This window comes from Lonchura striata, chromosome 38 (genome assembly GCF_046129695.1).
Source record: "Lonchura striata isolate bLonStr1 chromosome 38, bLonStr1.mat, whole genome shotgun sequence".
NCBI lineage: Eukaryota > Metazoa > Chordata > Aves > Passeriformes > Estrildidae > Lonchura > Lonchura striata.
Genome location: NC_134640.1, coordinates 2,375,514 through 2,391,668, shown reverse-complemented (window position 1 = coordinate 2,391,668; position 16,155 = coordinate 2,375,514). Strand labels below are relative to the sequence as shown.

Genomic DNA, 16,155 nt, shown 5'->3' with positions numbered 1-16,155 from the left:
GGGGGTCCCGGGGGTCCCGGGGGGGTCCCTGGGCGAGGTCAGCATCCCGCTGCCGCTGGGGGTCTGTCCCCTGGGCCCCCTGCCCCTGCCCAAGGAGCAGCTCTACCAGCAGGCGCTGCAGGAGCCCGCCTGGCACCACATGCCGCACCCCTCGGACTCCGAGAGGATCAGGTGGGATTCCCGAAATTCCCAAAAATCCGGAAAATCCAAAAAATCCCGAAATTCAGGGGGATTTGAGGGGGGTTATAGGGGTTTTTTGGGGATTCAGAGCAGGGAAATTGGGATTTTTGGCACCACATGCCGCACCCCTCCGACGCCAAGAGGATCAGGTGGGGGACACGAAATTCCCAAAATTTAAAAAAAAATCCCAAAATTCCCGAAAATCCCGAAATTCGGGGGGTCCTGGGTGGGGTTATGGGGGGTTACAGGGCATTCAGAGCAGGGAAATTGGGATTTTTGGCACCACGTGCCGCACCCCTCCGACTCCGAGAGGATCAGGTGGGATTCCCGAAATTCCCAAAAATCCCAAATTCGGGGGGTCCTGGGTGGGGTTATGGGGGGTTACAGGGGATTCAGAGCAGGGAAATTGGGATTTTTGGGGTATGTTTGGCACCACCCCTGGGATTCAGGAAGAGGATCAGGTGGAGATTCCCAAAAAATCCCAAAATTCCCAAAAAATCCCGAAATTCGGGGGGTCCTGGGTGGGGTTTGAGGGGGGTTATAGGGGATTTTTGGGGATTCAGAGCAGGGAAATTGGGATTTTTGGGGTATTTTGGCACCACCCCTAGGATTCGGAAGAGGATCAGGTGGAGATTCCCAAAAAATCCCGAAATTCCCAAAAAATCCTGAAATTCAGGGGGATTTGAGGGGGGTTATAGGGGTTTTTTGGGGATTCAGAGCAGGGAAATTGGGATTGTTGGCACCACATGCCGCACCCCTCGGACTCCGAGAGGATCAGGTGGGGATTGTTAAAATTCCCAAAATTCCCAAAAATCCCGAAATTCCCAAAAAAATCCCGAATTCGGGGGGGTTACGGTGGGATTTTGGGGATTCAGAGCAGGGAAATTGGGATTTTTGCGGTATTTTGGCACCACCCCTGGGATTTGGGAAGAGGATCAGGTAAGGATGGCCAAAAAATCCTGAAATTCCCAAAAAATTCCGAAATTCCCAAAAAATCCCGAAATTCAGGGGGATTTGAGGGGGGTTATAGGGGTTTTTTGGGGATTCAGAGCAGGGAAATTGGGATTTTTGGCACCACATGCCGCACCCCTCGGACTCCGAGAGGATCAGGTGGGGTCCCCAAAATTCCAAAAAATCCCGAAATTCCCAAAAATCCCCAAATTCGGGGGGTCCTGGGTGGGGTTTGAGGGGTTACAGGGCATTCAGAGCAGCGAAATTGGGATTTTTGGGGAATGTTGGCACCACATGCCGCACCCCTCCGACTCCGAGAGGATCAGGTGGGGATTGTTAAAATTCCCAAAATTCCCGAAATTCCCAAAAAAATCCCAAATTCGGGGGGTTACAGTGGGATTTTGGGGGGTTACAGGGGATTCAGAGCAGGGAAATTGGGATTTTTGGGGTATGTTTGGCACCACCCCTGGGATTCAGGAAGAGGATCAGGTGGAGATTCCCAAAAAATCCCAAAATTCCCAAAAAATCCCGAAATTCGGGGGGTCCTGGGTGGGGTTTGAGGGGGGTTATAGGGGATTTTTGGGGATTCAGAGCAGGGAAATTGGGATTTTTGGGGTATTTTGGCACCACCCCTAGGATTCGGAAGAGGATCAGGTGGGGATTCCCAAAAAATCCCGAAATTCCCAAAAAATCCTGAAATTCAGGGGGATTTGAGGGGGGTTATAGGGGTTTTTTGGGGATTCAGAGCAGGGAAATTGGGATTTTTGGCACCACATGCCGCACCCCTCCGACTCCGAGAGGATCAGGTGGGATTCCCAAAATTCCCGAAAATCCCGAAATTCCCAAAAATCCCGAAATTCGGGGGGGTTACAGTGGGATTTTGGGGGGTTACAGGGGATTCACAGCAGCTAAATTGGGATTTTTGGCATCACATGCCGCACCCCTCCGACTCCGAGAGGATCAGGTGGGGTCCCCAAAATTCCCAAAATTCCCAAAAATCCAAAAAATCCCAAATTTGGGGGGGTTACAGTGGGATTTTGGGGGGTTACAGGGCATTCAGAGCAGGGAAATTGGGATTTTTTTGGGGTTTCACAGCAGTTAAATTTGGATTTTTTGGGTTTTTTTGGGGGGATTCAGAACAGTTAAATTCAGATTTTTTGGGTATTTTTTGGGGGAATTCCCAGCAGTTAAATTCAGATTTTTTGGGTATTTTTGGGGGAATTCCCTGCAGTTAAATTCAGATTTTTGGGGTATTTTTGGGGGGATTCAGAACAGTTAAATTCAGATTTTTGGGGTATTTTTGGGGGAATTCCCTGCAGTTAAATTCAGATTTTTGGGGTATTTTTGGGGGGATTCAGAACAGTTAAATTCACATTTTTTGGTGGCATTCCCAGCACTTAAATTGGCATTTTTTGCCTTTTTTAGCCCCCTATCCCCCCCTCCCCCTGCGATGGATCACCCGGACCTTCCCCAAACCCTCCGTTTGTATTTTGGGTGCGTTTTGCCCGTTTTTGGCCGTTTTTAACCCGATTTTTTTGCCGTTTTTTCGCAGGCAGTACCTGCCCCGCAACCCCTGCCCCACCCCCCCCTACCACCACCAGCTGCCGCCGCCGCACTCGGACACGGTGGAGTTCTACCAGCGCCTGTCCACCGAGACCCTCTTCTTCATCTTCTACTACCTGGAGGTGCCAAAATCCCCAGAATTCGCCCCAAAAATTGGGGGTCCAGAAAATCCCGAAAATTGCCCGAAAATCCCAAAAAAAACGGGGGAAAAATGCCCTAAAACGGCCCTTTTTGGGGGTTCTTCAGAGCCTTTTCTTCATTTTCTGCTCCAAAATCCCCAAAATTTGACCCAAAATTCTGAAAATTCACCCCAAAATCCTGAAAATTCACCCCAAAATCCTGGGAATGACAAAAATCCCCAAAATTGCCCGAAAATCCCAAAAAAAAACGGGGGAAAAATGCCCCAAAACGGCCCTTTTTGGGGGTTCTTCAGAGCCTTTTCTTCATTTTCTGCTCCAAAATCCCCCAAATTTGACCCAAAATTCTGAAAATTCACCCCAAAATTCTGGGAATGACAAAAATCCCGAAAATTGCCCGAAAATCCCAAAAAAAACGGGGGAAAAATGCCCCAAAACGGCCCCAAAATCCACCCCAAAGGAGCTTTTTGGGGGTTCTCCGAAATTCCCGAAATTCTTCTTCATCTTCTACTCCCTGGAGGTGCCAAAATCCCCAGAATTCGCCCCAAAAATTGGGGGTCCAGAAAATCCCGAAAATTGCCCGAAAATCCCAAAAAAAACGGGGGAAAAATGCCCCAAAATCCACCCCAAAGGAGCTTTTTGGAGGTTCTTCTTCTTCTCCGAAATTCCCGAAATTCTTCTTCATCTTCTACTCCCTGGAGGTGCCAAAATCCCCAGAATTCGCCCCAAAAATTGGGGGTCCCGAAAATCCCGAAAATTGCCCGAAAATCCCAAAAAAAACGGGGGAAAAATGCCCCAAAACGGCCCCAAAATCACCCTCAGAATCCACCCCAAAGGAGCTTTTTGGGGGTTCTTCAGAGCCTTTTCTTCATTTTCTGCTCCAAAATCCCCAAAATTTGACCCAAAATTCTGAAAATTCACCCCAAAATCCTGAAAATTCACCCCAAAATCCTGGGAATGACAAAAATCCTCAAAACTGTCCGAAAATCCCAAAAAAAAAGGGGAAAAAATGCCCAAAATCCACCCCAAAGGAGCTTTTTGAGGGTTCTCCAAAATTCCCGAAATTCTTCTTCATCTTCTACTACCTGGAGGTGCCAAAATCCCCAGAATTCACCCCAAAAATCGGGGGTGACGAAAATCCCCAAAATTGCTCGAAAATCCCAAAAAAAACGGGGGAAAAATGCCCCAAAACGGCCCCAAAAGAGCTTTTTCAGGGTTCTTCAGAGCCTTTTCTTCATTTTCTGCTCCAAAATCCCCCAAATTTGACCCAAAATTCTGAAAATTCACCCCAAAATCCTGAAAATTCACCCCAAAATCCTGGGAATGACAAAAATCCCCAAAATTGCCCGAAAATCCCAAAAAAAACGGGGGAAAAATGCCCCAAAATCCACCCCAAAGGAGCTTTTTGGAGGTTCTTCTTCTTCTCCGAAATTCCTGAAATTCTTCTTCATCTTCTACTACCTGGAGGTGCCAAAATCCCCAGAATTCACCCCAAAAATCGGGGGTGACGAAAATCCCGAAAATTGCCCGAAAATCCCCAAAAAAACGGGGGAAAAATGCCCCAAAACGGCCCCAAAATCCACCCCAAAGGAGCTTTTTGGGGGTTCTTCAGAGCCTTTTCTTCATTTTCTGCTCCAAAATCCCCCAAATTTGACCCAAAATCCCCAGAATTCACCCCAAAAATCGGGGATCCCGAAAATCCCCAAAATTGCCCGAAAATCCCAAAAAAAACGGGGGAAAAATGCCCCAAAACGGCCCCAAAATCCACCCCAAAGGAGCTTTTTGGGGGTTCTTCAGAGCCTTTTCTTCATTTTCTGCTCCAAAATGCCCAAAATTTGACCCAAAATCCCCAGAATTCACCCCAAAATTCTGGGAATGACAAAAATCCTCAAAATTGCCCAAAAATCCCAAAAAAACCAGGATAAAAATGCCCAAAATTGCCCCAAAATTCCTCTTCTCCAGATCTTCATCTTCTACTCCCTGGAGGTGCCAAAATCCCCAAAATTTGACCCAAAATTCTGAAAATTCACCCCAAAATTCTGAAAATTCACCCCAAAATCCTGAAAATTCACCCCAAAATTCTGAAAATTTGACCCAAAATCCTGAAAATTCACCCCAAAATTCTGAAAATTCACCCCAAAATTCTGAAAATTTGACCCAAAATCCTGAAAATTCACCCCAAAATTCTGAAAATTCACCTCAAAATTCTGAAAATTCGACCCAAAATCCTGAAAATTCACCCCAAAATTCTGAAAATTCACCCCAAAATCCTGAAAATTCACCCCAAAATCCTGAAAATTCACCCCAAAATTGTGGGATTCCCAAAAAATTCCAAAACAACCCGAAAACCTAAAAAAAAACACCTAAAAAAATCCCCAAAATTTGTCCCAAAATCCTGGGAATTCACCCCAAAATCCTGGGAATCCCCAAAAATTTTGGGGTGTCCCTGGTGGATTTTGGGTGCAGATTTGGGGATTTTGGGGTTCGGATTTTGGGATTTTTTGGGATTCTGATTTTGGGATTTTTTTGGGGTGTCCCTGGTGGATTTTTGGGATGTTTTTTGGATATTTTTGGGATATTTTTGGGATTATTTTTGGGATATTTTTGGGATGTTTTCGAGATTTTTTGGGGGATATTTTGGGGATTATTTTTGGATATTTTGGGGGTATTTTGGGATGTTTTTGGGATATTTTTGGGATATTTTTGGGATATTTTTGGGATGTTTTTGGGATATTTTTGGGATATTTTGGGGATATTTCTGGGATATTTTTGGGATGTTTTGGGGATATCTGGGATTTTTTTGGGATATTTCTGGGATATTTTTGGGGATGTTTTTGGGATTTTTTTTGGATATTTTTGGGATATTTTGGGGATATTTCTGGGATATTTTTGGGATGATTTTGGGACATTTTTGAGATATTTCTGGGATATTTCTGGGATATTTTTGGGATATTTTTGGGACATTTTTGGGATATTTTGGGGTGTCCCAGGGCACGAAGGCGCAGTACCTGGCGGGTTTTGGTGCTGATTTGGGGATGTTTTTTGGGGATTTTTCTGGGATGTTTTTTGGGATATTTCTGGGATGATTTTGGGATATTTTTGGGGTGTTTTTGGGATGATTTTGGGGTGTTTTCGGGGTGTCCCAGGGCACGAAGGCGCAGTACCTGGCGGCCAAGGCCCTCAAGAAGCAATCCTGGCGCTTCCACACCAAGTACATGATGTGGTTCCAGCGGCACGAGGAGCCCAAAACCATCACGGACGAGTTCGAGCAGGTGCCCGGAATTCCCCAATTCCCCAATTCCCAAAATCCCAGTGCCCCCAATTCCCAATATCCCAATGCCCCGAATTCCCAAAATCCCAAAATCCCAGTGCCCCCAATTCCCGAATTCCCAAAATCCCAGTGCCCCCAATTCCCAAAATCCCAGTGCCCCCGAATTCCCGAATTCCCAATGCCCGGAATTCCCGAATTCCCGAATTCCCAAAATCCCAGTGCCCCCAATTCCCAAATTCCCAATGCCCGGAATTCCCGAATTCCCAAAATCCCAGTGCCCCCAATTCCCGAATTCCCAAAATCCCAGTGCCCCCAATTCCCAAATTCCCAATGCCCGGAATTCCCGAATTCCCAAAATCCCAATGCCCCCAATTCCCAAATTCCCAATGCCCGGAATTCCCGAATTCCCGAATTCCCAAAATCCCAGTGCCCCCAATTCCCAAATTCCCAATGCCCGGAATTCCCGAATTCCCGAATTCCCAAAATCCCAGTGCCCCCAATTCCCAAATTCCCAAAATCCCAGGGCCCCCAATTCCCAAATTCCCAATGCCTGGAATTCCCCAATTCCCAAAATCCCAAAATCCCAGGGCCCCCAATTCCCGAATTCCCAAAATCCCAGTGCCCGCAATTCCCAAAATCCCAATGCCCAGAATTCCCGAATTCCCAACATTCCCAATGCCCCAAATTCCCAAAATCCCAAAATCCCAATGCCCCCAGTTCCCGAATTCCCAAAATCCCAGTGCCCCAAATTCCCAAATTCCCAAAATCCCAAAATCCCAGTGCCCCCAATTCCCAAAATCCCAGTGCCCCCAATTCCCGAATTCCCAAAATCCCAATGCCCAGAATTCCCAAATTCCCAACATTCCCAGTGCCCCAAATTCCCAAAATCCCAGTGCCCCAAATTCCCGAATTCCCAAAATCCCAGTGCCCCCAATTCCCGAAATCCCAATGCCCGGAATTCCCAAATTCCCAAAATCCCAGTGCCCCCAATTCCCAAAATCCCAATGCCCCGAATTCCCGAATTCCCATTGCCCGGAATTCCCAAATTCCCGCCCAGGATTCCCAAATTCCCAGCAAAATTCCCGAATTCCCACCCGGAATTCCCAACATTCCCAGCAAAATTTCCAAATTCCTGCCCAGAATTCCCAACATTCCCAAATTTCCGCCCGGAATTCCCAATATTCCCACCCAGAATTCCCAGCAAAATCCCAAATTCCCACCCGTAATTCCCAAATTCCCCAAAATCCCACACGGAATTCCCAAATTCCCGCCCAGAATTCCCAAAATTCCCAGCAAAATTCCCAAATTCCCGGCAAAACCCCATCCAGAATTCCCAAATTTCTGGCAAAATCTCACCCGGAATTCCCAAAATTCCCAGGAAATTCCCGCCCAAAGTTCACAAATTCCCGGCAAAATCCCGACCAGAATTCCCAAATTCCCACCCAGAATTCCCAAAATTCCCAAATTTCCAGGAAATTCCTGCCCGGAATTCCCAAATTCCCACCTAGAATTCCCCAATTCCCAGCAAAATCCTTCATGGAATTCCCAAATTTTCAAATTCCCACCTGGAATTCCCAAAATTCCCAAATTCCCACCCGGAATTCCCAAAATTTCCACCTGGATCCGAAATTCCCACCCCAAAATCCCCAAATTTTCCCAATCCCATTAAAAAATCCCGACCCGAGACACAAAAATTCCTCCAAAATTCCGATTTTAATTCCAATTTCCATGGGAATTTTTAATCAAAGTGGATTGGGAGCCCCGAAATTCCCACCTGGATCCCGAAATTCCCGCCTAAAATTCCAAAAATTCCCAAAAAAATCCCAAAAAATCCTTAAAATTCCCTAAAATCCCCCAAAATTTGGATTTTTGTGGCGTTTTTTTTTTGGGTTGGGGTTTTTGGGGACCCCAAATCATTTCTTGGGGTTCCCCAAATTTCTGCGCCCCAAAATTTTTATTTACACCCCAAAATCCCTTTGAAATCCCAAAATTCTTCCAAAAAATCACAAAAAAATTCCCAAAAATCCCCAAAAATCCCCTAAAATCCCGCCCCAAATTGGTTTTTTTTTGGGGTTGGGGTTTTTGGGGACCCCAAATCATTTTTTGGGGTTCCCCAAATTTCTGCGCCCCAAAACTTTTAATTGAACCCCAAAATCCCTTTGAAATCCCAAAATTCTTCCAAAAAATCACAAAAAAATCCAAAAAATCCCTAAAAATCCCCTAAAACCCCTCCCCAAAATGGGATTTTTTTGGGGTTTTTTTTGGGGTCGGGGTTTTTGGGGACCCCAAATCATTTTTTGGGGTTCCCCAAATTTCTACACACCAAAATCCCCCTGAAATCCCAAAATTCTTCAAAAAAAATCTAAAAAATTCCCAAAAATTCCCCAAAATCACCTAAAACCCCTCCCCAAAATGGGATTTTCGCGGGGTTTTTTTTGGGGTCGGGGTTTTTGGGGACCCCAAATCATTTTTTGGGGTTCCCCAAATTTCTGCACCCCAAAACGTTTAATTGAACCCCAAAATCCCCCTAAAATCCCAAAATTCTTCCAAAAAAATCACAAAAAAAATCCAAAAAATCCCCAAAAATCCCCTAAAACCCCTCCCCAAATTGGGTTTTTTTTGGGGTTTTTTTTGGGATCGGGGTTTTTGGGGACCCCCGATCGATTTTTGGGGTGTCCCTGACCCCCTCCACCCCCCAAAATTTCGCAGGGCACTTACATCTACTTCGACTACGAGAAGTGGGGGCAGCGCAAGAAGGAAGGCTTCACCTTCGAGTATCGTTACCTGGAGGACCGAGACCTGCAGTGAGGGGACCCAAAATCCCCCAAAATCAACCCAAAAATCCCCCCCAAACCCCCTGCATGCTTTTTGGGGGGGGGGTCAGAACCAGCGACACCCCAAATTTCCTCCTCTCGGTGCTGCCGAATTTTTTTGGGGGGGTTAAGGGTTGAAAAACCACCGAAAAACCACCAAAAAACCACCAAAAAAAGGAAATTTTGGGGGGATTTTTTGGGGTTTTTTTGGGGTCCCCCCCCCCCACCACCCTCAGCAGTTGATATTTTTTCGTAAAGTTATTTTCATTTTTGGAAAATATTTATGAATAAATAGTTTTATATCAGAGCTCGTCGTTGGGGGGGGATAAAGAAATTTGGGGATTTTTTGAGTTCCTAAAAAAAAAAAAAAAGCGTCTTTGCCCCTCCCCAAAATTTCAATTTTTTTATTTTTTTCCCCTTTTCAGGATTTTTGGGGTTGATTCCCACCCCCAAAAATGTTTTGGGCTGTTCCAGCCCAGGGGGGTTTGAAAAGGGACTGGGAGGTTCCATTGAATTTTGGGGGGGGTCCCAGGGGGATTTTGGGGGGTCCAGGTGAATTTTGGGGTCTCTCAGGTGTATTTTGGGTCTCTCAGGTGGATTTTGGGTCTCTCAGGTGGATTTTGGGGGGGTCCCAGGGGGATTTTGGGGGATCCAGGTGGATTTTGGGTCTCTCAGGTGAATTTTGGGGTGTCTCAGGTGGATTTTGGGTCTCTCAGGTGGATTTTGGGGGTCACAGGGGGATTTTGGGGGGTCTCAGGTGAATTTTGGGTCTCTCAGTTGAATTTTGGGTCTCTCAGGTGGATTTTGGGTCTCTCAGGTGAATTTTGGGTGTTCCAGGTGGATTTTGGGTCTCTCAGGTGTATTTTGGGTGTTCCAGGTGTATTTTGGGTCTCTCAGGTGGATTTTGGGGTGTCTCAGGTGAATTTTGGGTCTCTCAGGTGGATTTTGGGTCTCTCCGTTGAATTTTGGGTGTTCCAGGTGTATTTTGGGTCTCTCAGGTGGATTTTGGGGTTTTTCAGGTGAATTTTGGGTCTCTCAGGTGAATTTTGGGTCTCTCAGGTGGATTTTGGGTCTCTCAGGTGAATTTTGGGTGTTCCAGGTGGATTTTGGGTCTCTCAGGTGGATTTTGGGTCTCTCAGTTGAATTTTGGGTCTCTCAGGTGGATTTTGGGTCTCTCAGGTGGATTTTGGGTCTCTCAGGTGAATTTTGGGTGTTCCAGGTGGATTTTGGGTCTCTCAGGTGGATTTTGGGTGTTCCAGGTGCATTTTGGGTCTCTCAGGTGTATTTTGGGGTGTCTCAGCTGAATTTTGGGGTGCATTTGTTCCCCCCCCAGGCCAGGCGCGGGTGGAACTGTCCATTACTGATTTTGGGTGTTCCAGGTGAATTTTGGGGTCTCTCAGGTGGATTTTGGGGTGTTTCTCGTCCCCCCCCGGGCCAGGTGCGGGTGGAACTGTCCATTACCAATCTGGGGGTGTTCCAGGTGAATTTTGGGGTGTCTCAGCTGAATTTTGGGGTGCATTTGTTCCCCCCCCGGGCCAGGCGTGGGTGGAACTGTCCGTTACCGATTTTGGGTCTCTCAGGTGGATTTTGGGGTCTCTCAGCTGAATTTTGGGGTGCATTTGTTCCCCCCCCAGGCCAGGTGCGGGTGGAACTGTCCATTACCAATCTGGGGGGGTTCCAGGTGAATTTTGGGGTGTCTCAGCTGAATTTTGGGGTGTTTCTCGTCCCCCCCCGGGCCAGGCGCGGGTGGAACTGGCTGTTGTAGCGCCGCTGCCGTTCCGGGGGGGGGTCCCGGGCGGGATTTCGGGGGGTCCCGGGCGGATTTCGGGGGTCCCGGGCGGGATTTCGGGGGGTCCCGGGCGGATTTCGGGGGTCCCGGGCGGGATTTCGGGGGGTCCCGGGCGGATTTCGGGGGTCCCGGGACCCCCCCAGCAGCTCCCGGCTCCGCGCCGCCTCGGCCGCCTCCCGGGCCAGGCGCTGCCGCCGCAGCTCCGCCAGCCTGACGGGCAATTAGCGATAATTAGTGCTAATTAGGGACCCGCCGGGGCGGGGGGGGCAACGACGCCCCCCTTGGGAGGGGTGGGAGAGGTGGGGGTGGGCATTAATGAGTAATTCGTTAATTACCGTATGGTTAAAGGGGTAATTAATAGTAATTAATATGTTAGTTAGCTGTAATTAATATGTAATTAGCAGTAATTAACAATGTAATTAGTTAGCAGTAGTTAACAATGTAATTATGGGTAATTAGTTAGCAGTGATTAGGGGAAAGGGTTAAAAATAAGGCGATTAAATTCCTAAGGTGGCAGTAAGAAATAAGGGTAATTAAATATTAATTATGGGACAAAATAATTAATGGGTTAATTAGCACAAAGGGAGGGGTCGACCCTCGCTTTTAGGGGGATAATTTAAATTTTAGGGGTTCAAAGCTCAACTCTAGAACTGATAAAATCACAGTTTTGGAGGAGTTAAATTTTAATTTTTAGGGGGTGAACCCCAATTTAGGAGGGGTTAAATCCCCAAATTTTGGGGGATTTCACCCCAATTTAGGAGGGGTTAAATACCCAAATTTTGGGGGATTTCACCCCAATTTAGGAGGGGTTACGTCTGCAAATTTTGGGGGATTTCACCCCAATTTTGGATGGGTTAAATCCCCAAATTTGGGGGATTTCACCCCAATTTAGGAGGAGTTAAATCCCCAAATTTGGGGGATTTCACCCCAATTTAGGAGGGGTTAAATCCCCAAATTTGGGGGATTTCACCCCAGTTTAGGAGGGGTTAAATCCCAAAATCTGGGGGGGTCACACTCCAAGTTTGGATGAGTTAAATCTCCAAATTTTGAGGATTTCACCCCAATTTTGGATGGGTTAAATTCCCAAATTTGGGGGATTTCACCCCAATTTTGGATGGGTTAAATTCCCAAATTTGGGGGATTTCACCCCAATTTTGGATGGGTTAAATCCCCAAATTTGGGGGATTTCACCCCAATTTCGGACGGGTTAAATCCCTAAATTTTGGGTGGGTTGAATCCCCATTTTGGGGTCTGAAGCCTTTATTGTGGGAGGACTGGAGGGCGTCGTGAGGCAATAATGAGAGTTAATTAAATAATTAAGGCACAATTAGATATTTAAGGTGTTAATTAACGGGGGGAAGACACTCATGGCAGCGCTAATGAGCGGACGAAGGGCTTACTGCACTAATTAATGCTAATTAATCAATCACTCACCCTGCTCCCCCGCGGGGGGCTCCGGGGGGGCTGCCAGGCCGAGGCTCGGGGGGATTTTGGGGTTTTTTGGGGCTGGGGGCTCGGCGCAGCCCCTTCCTCATCTCCTGCAGGGGGTCCAGCAGGGCCTTGCGCCCCCCCTGCACCTCCCGGGACCCCTGCCCGGGGTTTTTGGGGGGCTGCAGGTACCAGGGGGGGCAGGTCTGGGCCTCGGCCGCGCTCTGCCCCAGGTAGGTCAGGACCCCCAGGGCGCGTTCCCGGCGTTCCTGGGGAAATTGGGGAGGGGGATTTGGGGTGAGACCCCTCAATGGCAAAAACAGACACTTTTTTATACCCAAATTCCCCTTTTTTCCACCCAAATTCTGCTTTTTTTCACCCAAATTCCCCCATTTCCCACCCAAATTCTGCCAATTTCCCACCCCACACCTCCAATCTCAGCCACTCCTAAAGAGAAAATTGGGGAGGGGGATTTGGGGTGAGACCCCTCAATGTCAAAAACAGACACTTTTGTACACCCAAATTCCCCTTTTTCCCACACAAATTCTGCTTTATTTCACCCAAATTCTGCTTTTTTACAGTGAAAATTCCCCCATTTCCCACACAAATTCCCCTATTTTCTGCCCCCACACCTCCAATCTCAACCACTCCTGAGGGGAAATTGGGGAGGGGGATTGGGGGTGAGACCCCCTCAATGTCAAAAACAGACACTTTTGTACACCCAAATTCCCCTTTTTCCCACACAAATTCTGCTTTTTTTCACCCAAATTCTGCTTTTTTACAGTGAAAATTCCCCCATTTCCCACACAAATTCCCCCATTTTCTGCCCCCACCCCTCCAATCTCAGCTGTTCCTGGGGGAAATTGGGGAGGGGGATTTGGGGTGAGACCCCTCAATGTCAAAAACAGCCACTTTTTTATACCCAAATTCCCCTTTTTTCCACCCAAATTCTGTTTTTTCCCACCCAAATTCTGCTTTTTTTTCACCCAAATTCCCCCATTTCCCACCCAAATGCCGCCATTTTCTGCTCCCACCCCTCCAATCTCAGCCACTCCTGAGGGGAAATTGGGGAGGGGGATTGGGGGTGAGACCCTCAATGTCAAAAACAGACACTTTTGTACACCCAAATTCCCCTTTTTCCCACACAAATTCTGCTTTTTTTCACCCAAATTCTGCTTTTTTTTCACCCAAATTCCCCCATTTCCCACCCAAATGCCGCCATTTTCTGCCCCCACCCCTCCAATATCAACCACTCCTAAAGACAAAATTGGGGAGGGGGATTTGGGGTGAGACCCCCAATGTCAAAAACAGACACTTTTGTACACCCAAATTCCCCTTTTTCCCACACAAATTCCCCTTTTTTTCACCCAAATTCTGCCTTTTTACAGCAAAAATCCTCCCATTTCCCACCCAAATGCCGCCATTTTCTGCCCCCACCCCTCCAATCTCAGCCGCTCCTGAGGGGAAATTGGGGAGGGGGATTGGGGGTGAGACCCTCAATGTCAAAAACAGCCACTTTTTTATACCCAAATTCCCCTTTTTCCCACACAAATTCCCCTTTTTCCCACACAAATTCTGCTTTTTTTCACCCAAATTCTGCTTTTTTTCACCCGAATTCCCCCATTTAATACACGAATTCCCCCATTTTCTGCCCCCACACCTCCAATCTCAGCCACTCCTGGGGGTAAAATTGGGGAGGGGGATTTGGGGGTGAGACCCCTCAATGTCAAAAACAGACACTTTTTTATACCCAAATTCCCCTTTTTCCCACCCAAATTCTGCTTTTTTTCACCCAAATTCCCCCATTTCCCACACGAATTCCCCCATTTTCTGCCCCCACACCTCCAATATCAACCACTCCTAAAGAGAAAATTGGGGAGGGGGATTTGGGGTGAGACCCCTCAATGTCAAAAACAGCCACTTTTTTATACCCAAATTCCCCTTTTTTCCACCCAAATTCCGCTTTTTTTCACCCAAATTCCCCCATTTCCCACCCAAATTCCCCCATTTTCTGCCCCCACCCCTCCAATCTCAGCCACTCCTGAGGGGAAATTGGGGAGGGGGATTGGGGGTGAGACCCCTCAATGTCAAAAACAGACACTTTTGTACACCCAAATTCCCCTTTTTCCCACACAAATTCTGCTTTTTTCACCCAAATTCTGCTTTTTTTCACCCAAATTCCCCCATTTCCCACCCAAATTCCCCCATTTTCTGCCCCCACCCCTCCAATCTCAGCCACTCCTGAGGGGAAATTGGGGAGGGGGATTGGGGGTGAGACCCCTCAATGTCAAAAACAGACACTTTTGTACACCCAAATTCCCCTTTTTCCCACACAAATTCTGCTTTTTTTCACCCAAATTCTGCTTTTTTTCACCCAAATTCCCCATTTCCCACACGAATTCCCCCATTTTCAGCCCCCACACCTCCAATCTCAGCCACTCCTGAGGGGAAATTTGGGGAGGGGGATTTGGGGTGAGACCCTCCCCTGGGTGAAAATCACCTCGGGTTTTCCTCAAATTCTGCTTTTTCCACCCAAATTCCCCTTTTTTCCACACAAATTCCCACTTTTTCCACCCAAAATCCTCTAATTTCCCACACAAATTCCCCCATTTTTCCATTCCTCCAACCTCAGGAAATTTCTGAAGGGGAAAATTGGGGAACTGGGATTCAGCTGATCCCCTCCAATACCAAAACCTCCCCCTTTTCTTCCAAATTCCCCAAAAAATACCAAAACCACCTCATTTTCTCCCAAATTCCCCTCAAAAATACCAAAACCTCCCCCTTTCCTCCCAAATTCCCCTCAAAAATACCAAACCCACCTCATTTTTCCCCTCAAATTCCCCTCAAAAATACCAAAACCTCCTAATTTCCTCCCATATTCCCTTCAAAAATACCAAACCCACCTCATTTTTCCCCCAAATTCCCCTCAAATAACACCAAAACCTCCCCCTTTCCTCCCAAATCCCCTCAACCCCCGCTAAAATCCCCCCCAAATCCCATTCCCCCCCTCACACCGCCCCATTTTTTCCCCTTCACCTCCTCGCGGTGTTTGACTTTCAGTCTCCAACCCCTCCAAACCCTTTTCCTCTTATTTTCCCCAATGCTATTTCCACCCTCAGCCCATCGCGGGGGTGATTTCTTTTATCCCGAGGGGGTAATTTAATTTAATTTGATTTCCGGGGGGTACCCTCACCCGTTCCCGCCTTTTCTCCGCCTCGTGCTCGCGGTTCGGCGCCGCCTCCTCGGGCGGCGGGAACAGCGCGGGCGCCGCGGGGGGGGCCGGGCTGCGCCCCCCGAGCCGCGCCCGCTTCCGCAGCACCTCCGTGCGCACCTGGCGGGGCACAGAGCGGCCTCAGGGACCCCCAAATCCCTCCCCCACCCCAAATTCACCAAAAGATTCCCCCCCCCCCCCATATTCCCTTCCCCATCGAGCTTTTTCACCCCCCCTCCCCTCCTCACAAATTTACCCATCCCGGGTGTTTTGCCCCCCTCCCCCCCAAATCTCATCCCACTGACTTTTTAAACCCTCTCCCATTTATTTCGCTAAATTGTGTTTTAAATTTATTTTGCCCCCTCCTCAATAAAACAACTTTTTAAACTCAGTCCATCCCCCCCCCCGCCACCCCCATAGATGGAAATGGTTCGCGCCGCCCTACGCCAATCGCCCCAAGTCATGCCAATCACCCCAAGCCACGCCCCTAATTTATAATATATTCAAGGCTTCTCATGCTGATTGGCTCCTCGCTACCCAGCCCCGCCCCCTTTCCCCTCCCGACACCCCCCCCATTATCCCTCAGCACTCGCCTCCTGCTCCGCCCGCAGCGCGCGCGCCTCGCGTTTCCTCCGCTCCACCTCGGCCGCCGCCTCGTCCCGCCGCACCCGCGCCACATTGTCCTTGTTCCGGACGTGCCACGACTTCTTCGGAAGGATGTTCATGGCGGCGGCGGCGGCGGGACAAGGCCGCGGCTCTGAGGCGCCGCGGCCGCAGCGGCTTCACTGCCTGCCTCTTTGTTCTGATTGGTC

General features: G+C 48.2%; 2 protein-coding genes across 2 annotated transcripts in view; one reads left to right on the top strand and one right to left on the bottom strand.

Moving 5' to 3' along the window:
* The window catches only part of CNOT3 (CCR4-NOT transcription complex subunit 3), a 27,868-nt gene extending 18,646 nt beyond the window's left edge, over positions 1–9,222 (top strand). Inside the window, exons 18-21 of the mRNA XM_077789840.1 lie at positions 8–171; positions 2,684–2,816; positions 5,978–6,103; positions 8,812–9,222. Of these exons, the coding sequence (XP_077645966.1) occupies positions 8–171; positions 2,684–2,816; positions 5,978–6,103; positions 8,812–8,910 (522 nt within the window). The 3' untranslated portion in view covers positions 8,911–9,222. The remainder of the gene's footprint in view (positions 1–7; positions 172–2,683; positions 2,817–5,977; positions 6,104–8,811) is intronic.
* Positions 9,223–10,613: 1,391 nt separating this feature from the next.
* LENG1 (leukocyte receptor cluster member 1) lies at positions 10,614–16,124 on the bottom strand. The gene is made up of 4 exons (XM_021551781.3): positions 15,937–16,124; positions 15,326–15,463; positions 12,139–12,401; positions 10,614–10,914 (listed from the first exon to the last, which is right to left on the bottom strand). Exons 1-4 carry the CDS (start codon positions 16,066–16,068, stop codon positions 10,614–10,616), a joined length of 834 nt encoding a protein of 277 aa, XP_021407456.3. The 5' UTR covers positions 16,069–16,124.
* Positions 16,125–16,155: the final 31 nt, after the last annotated feature.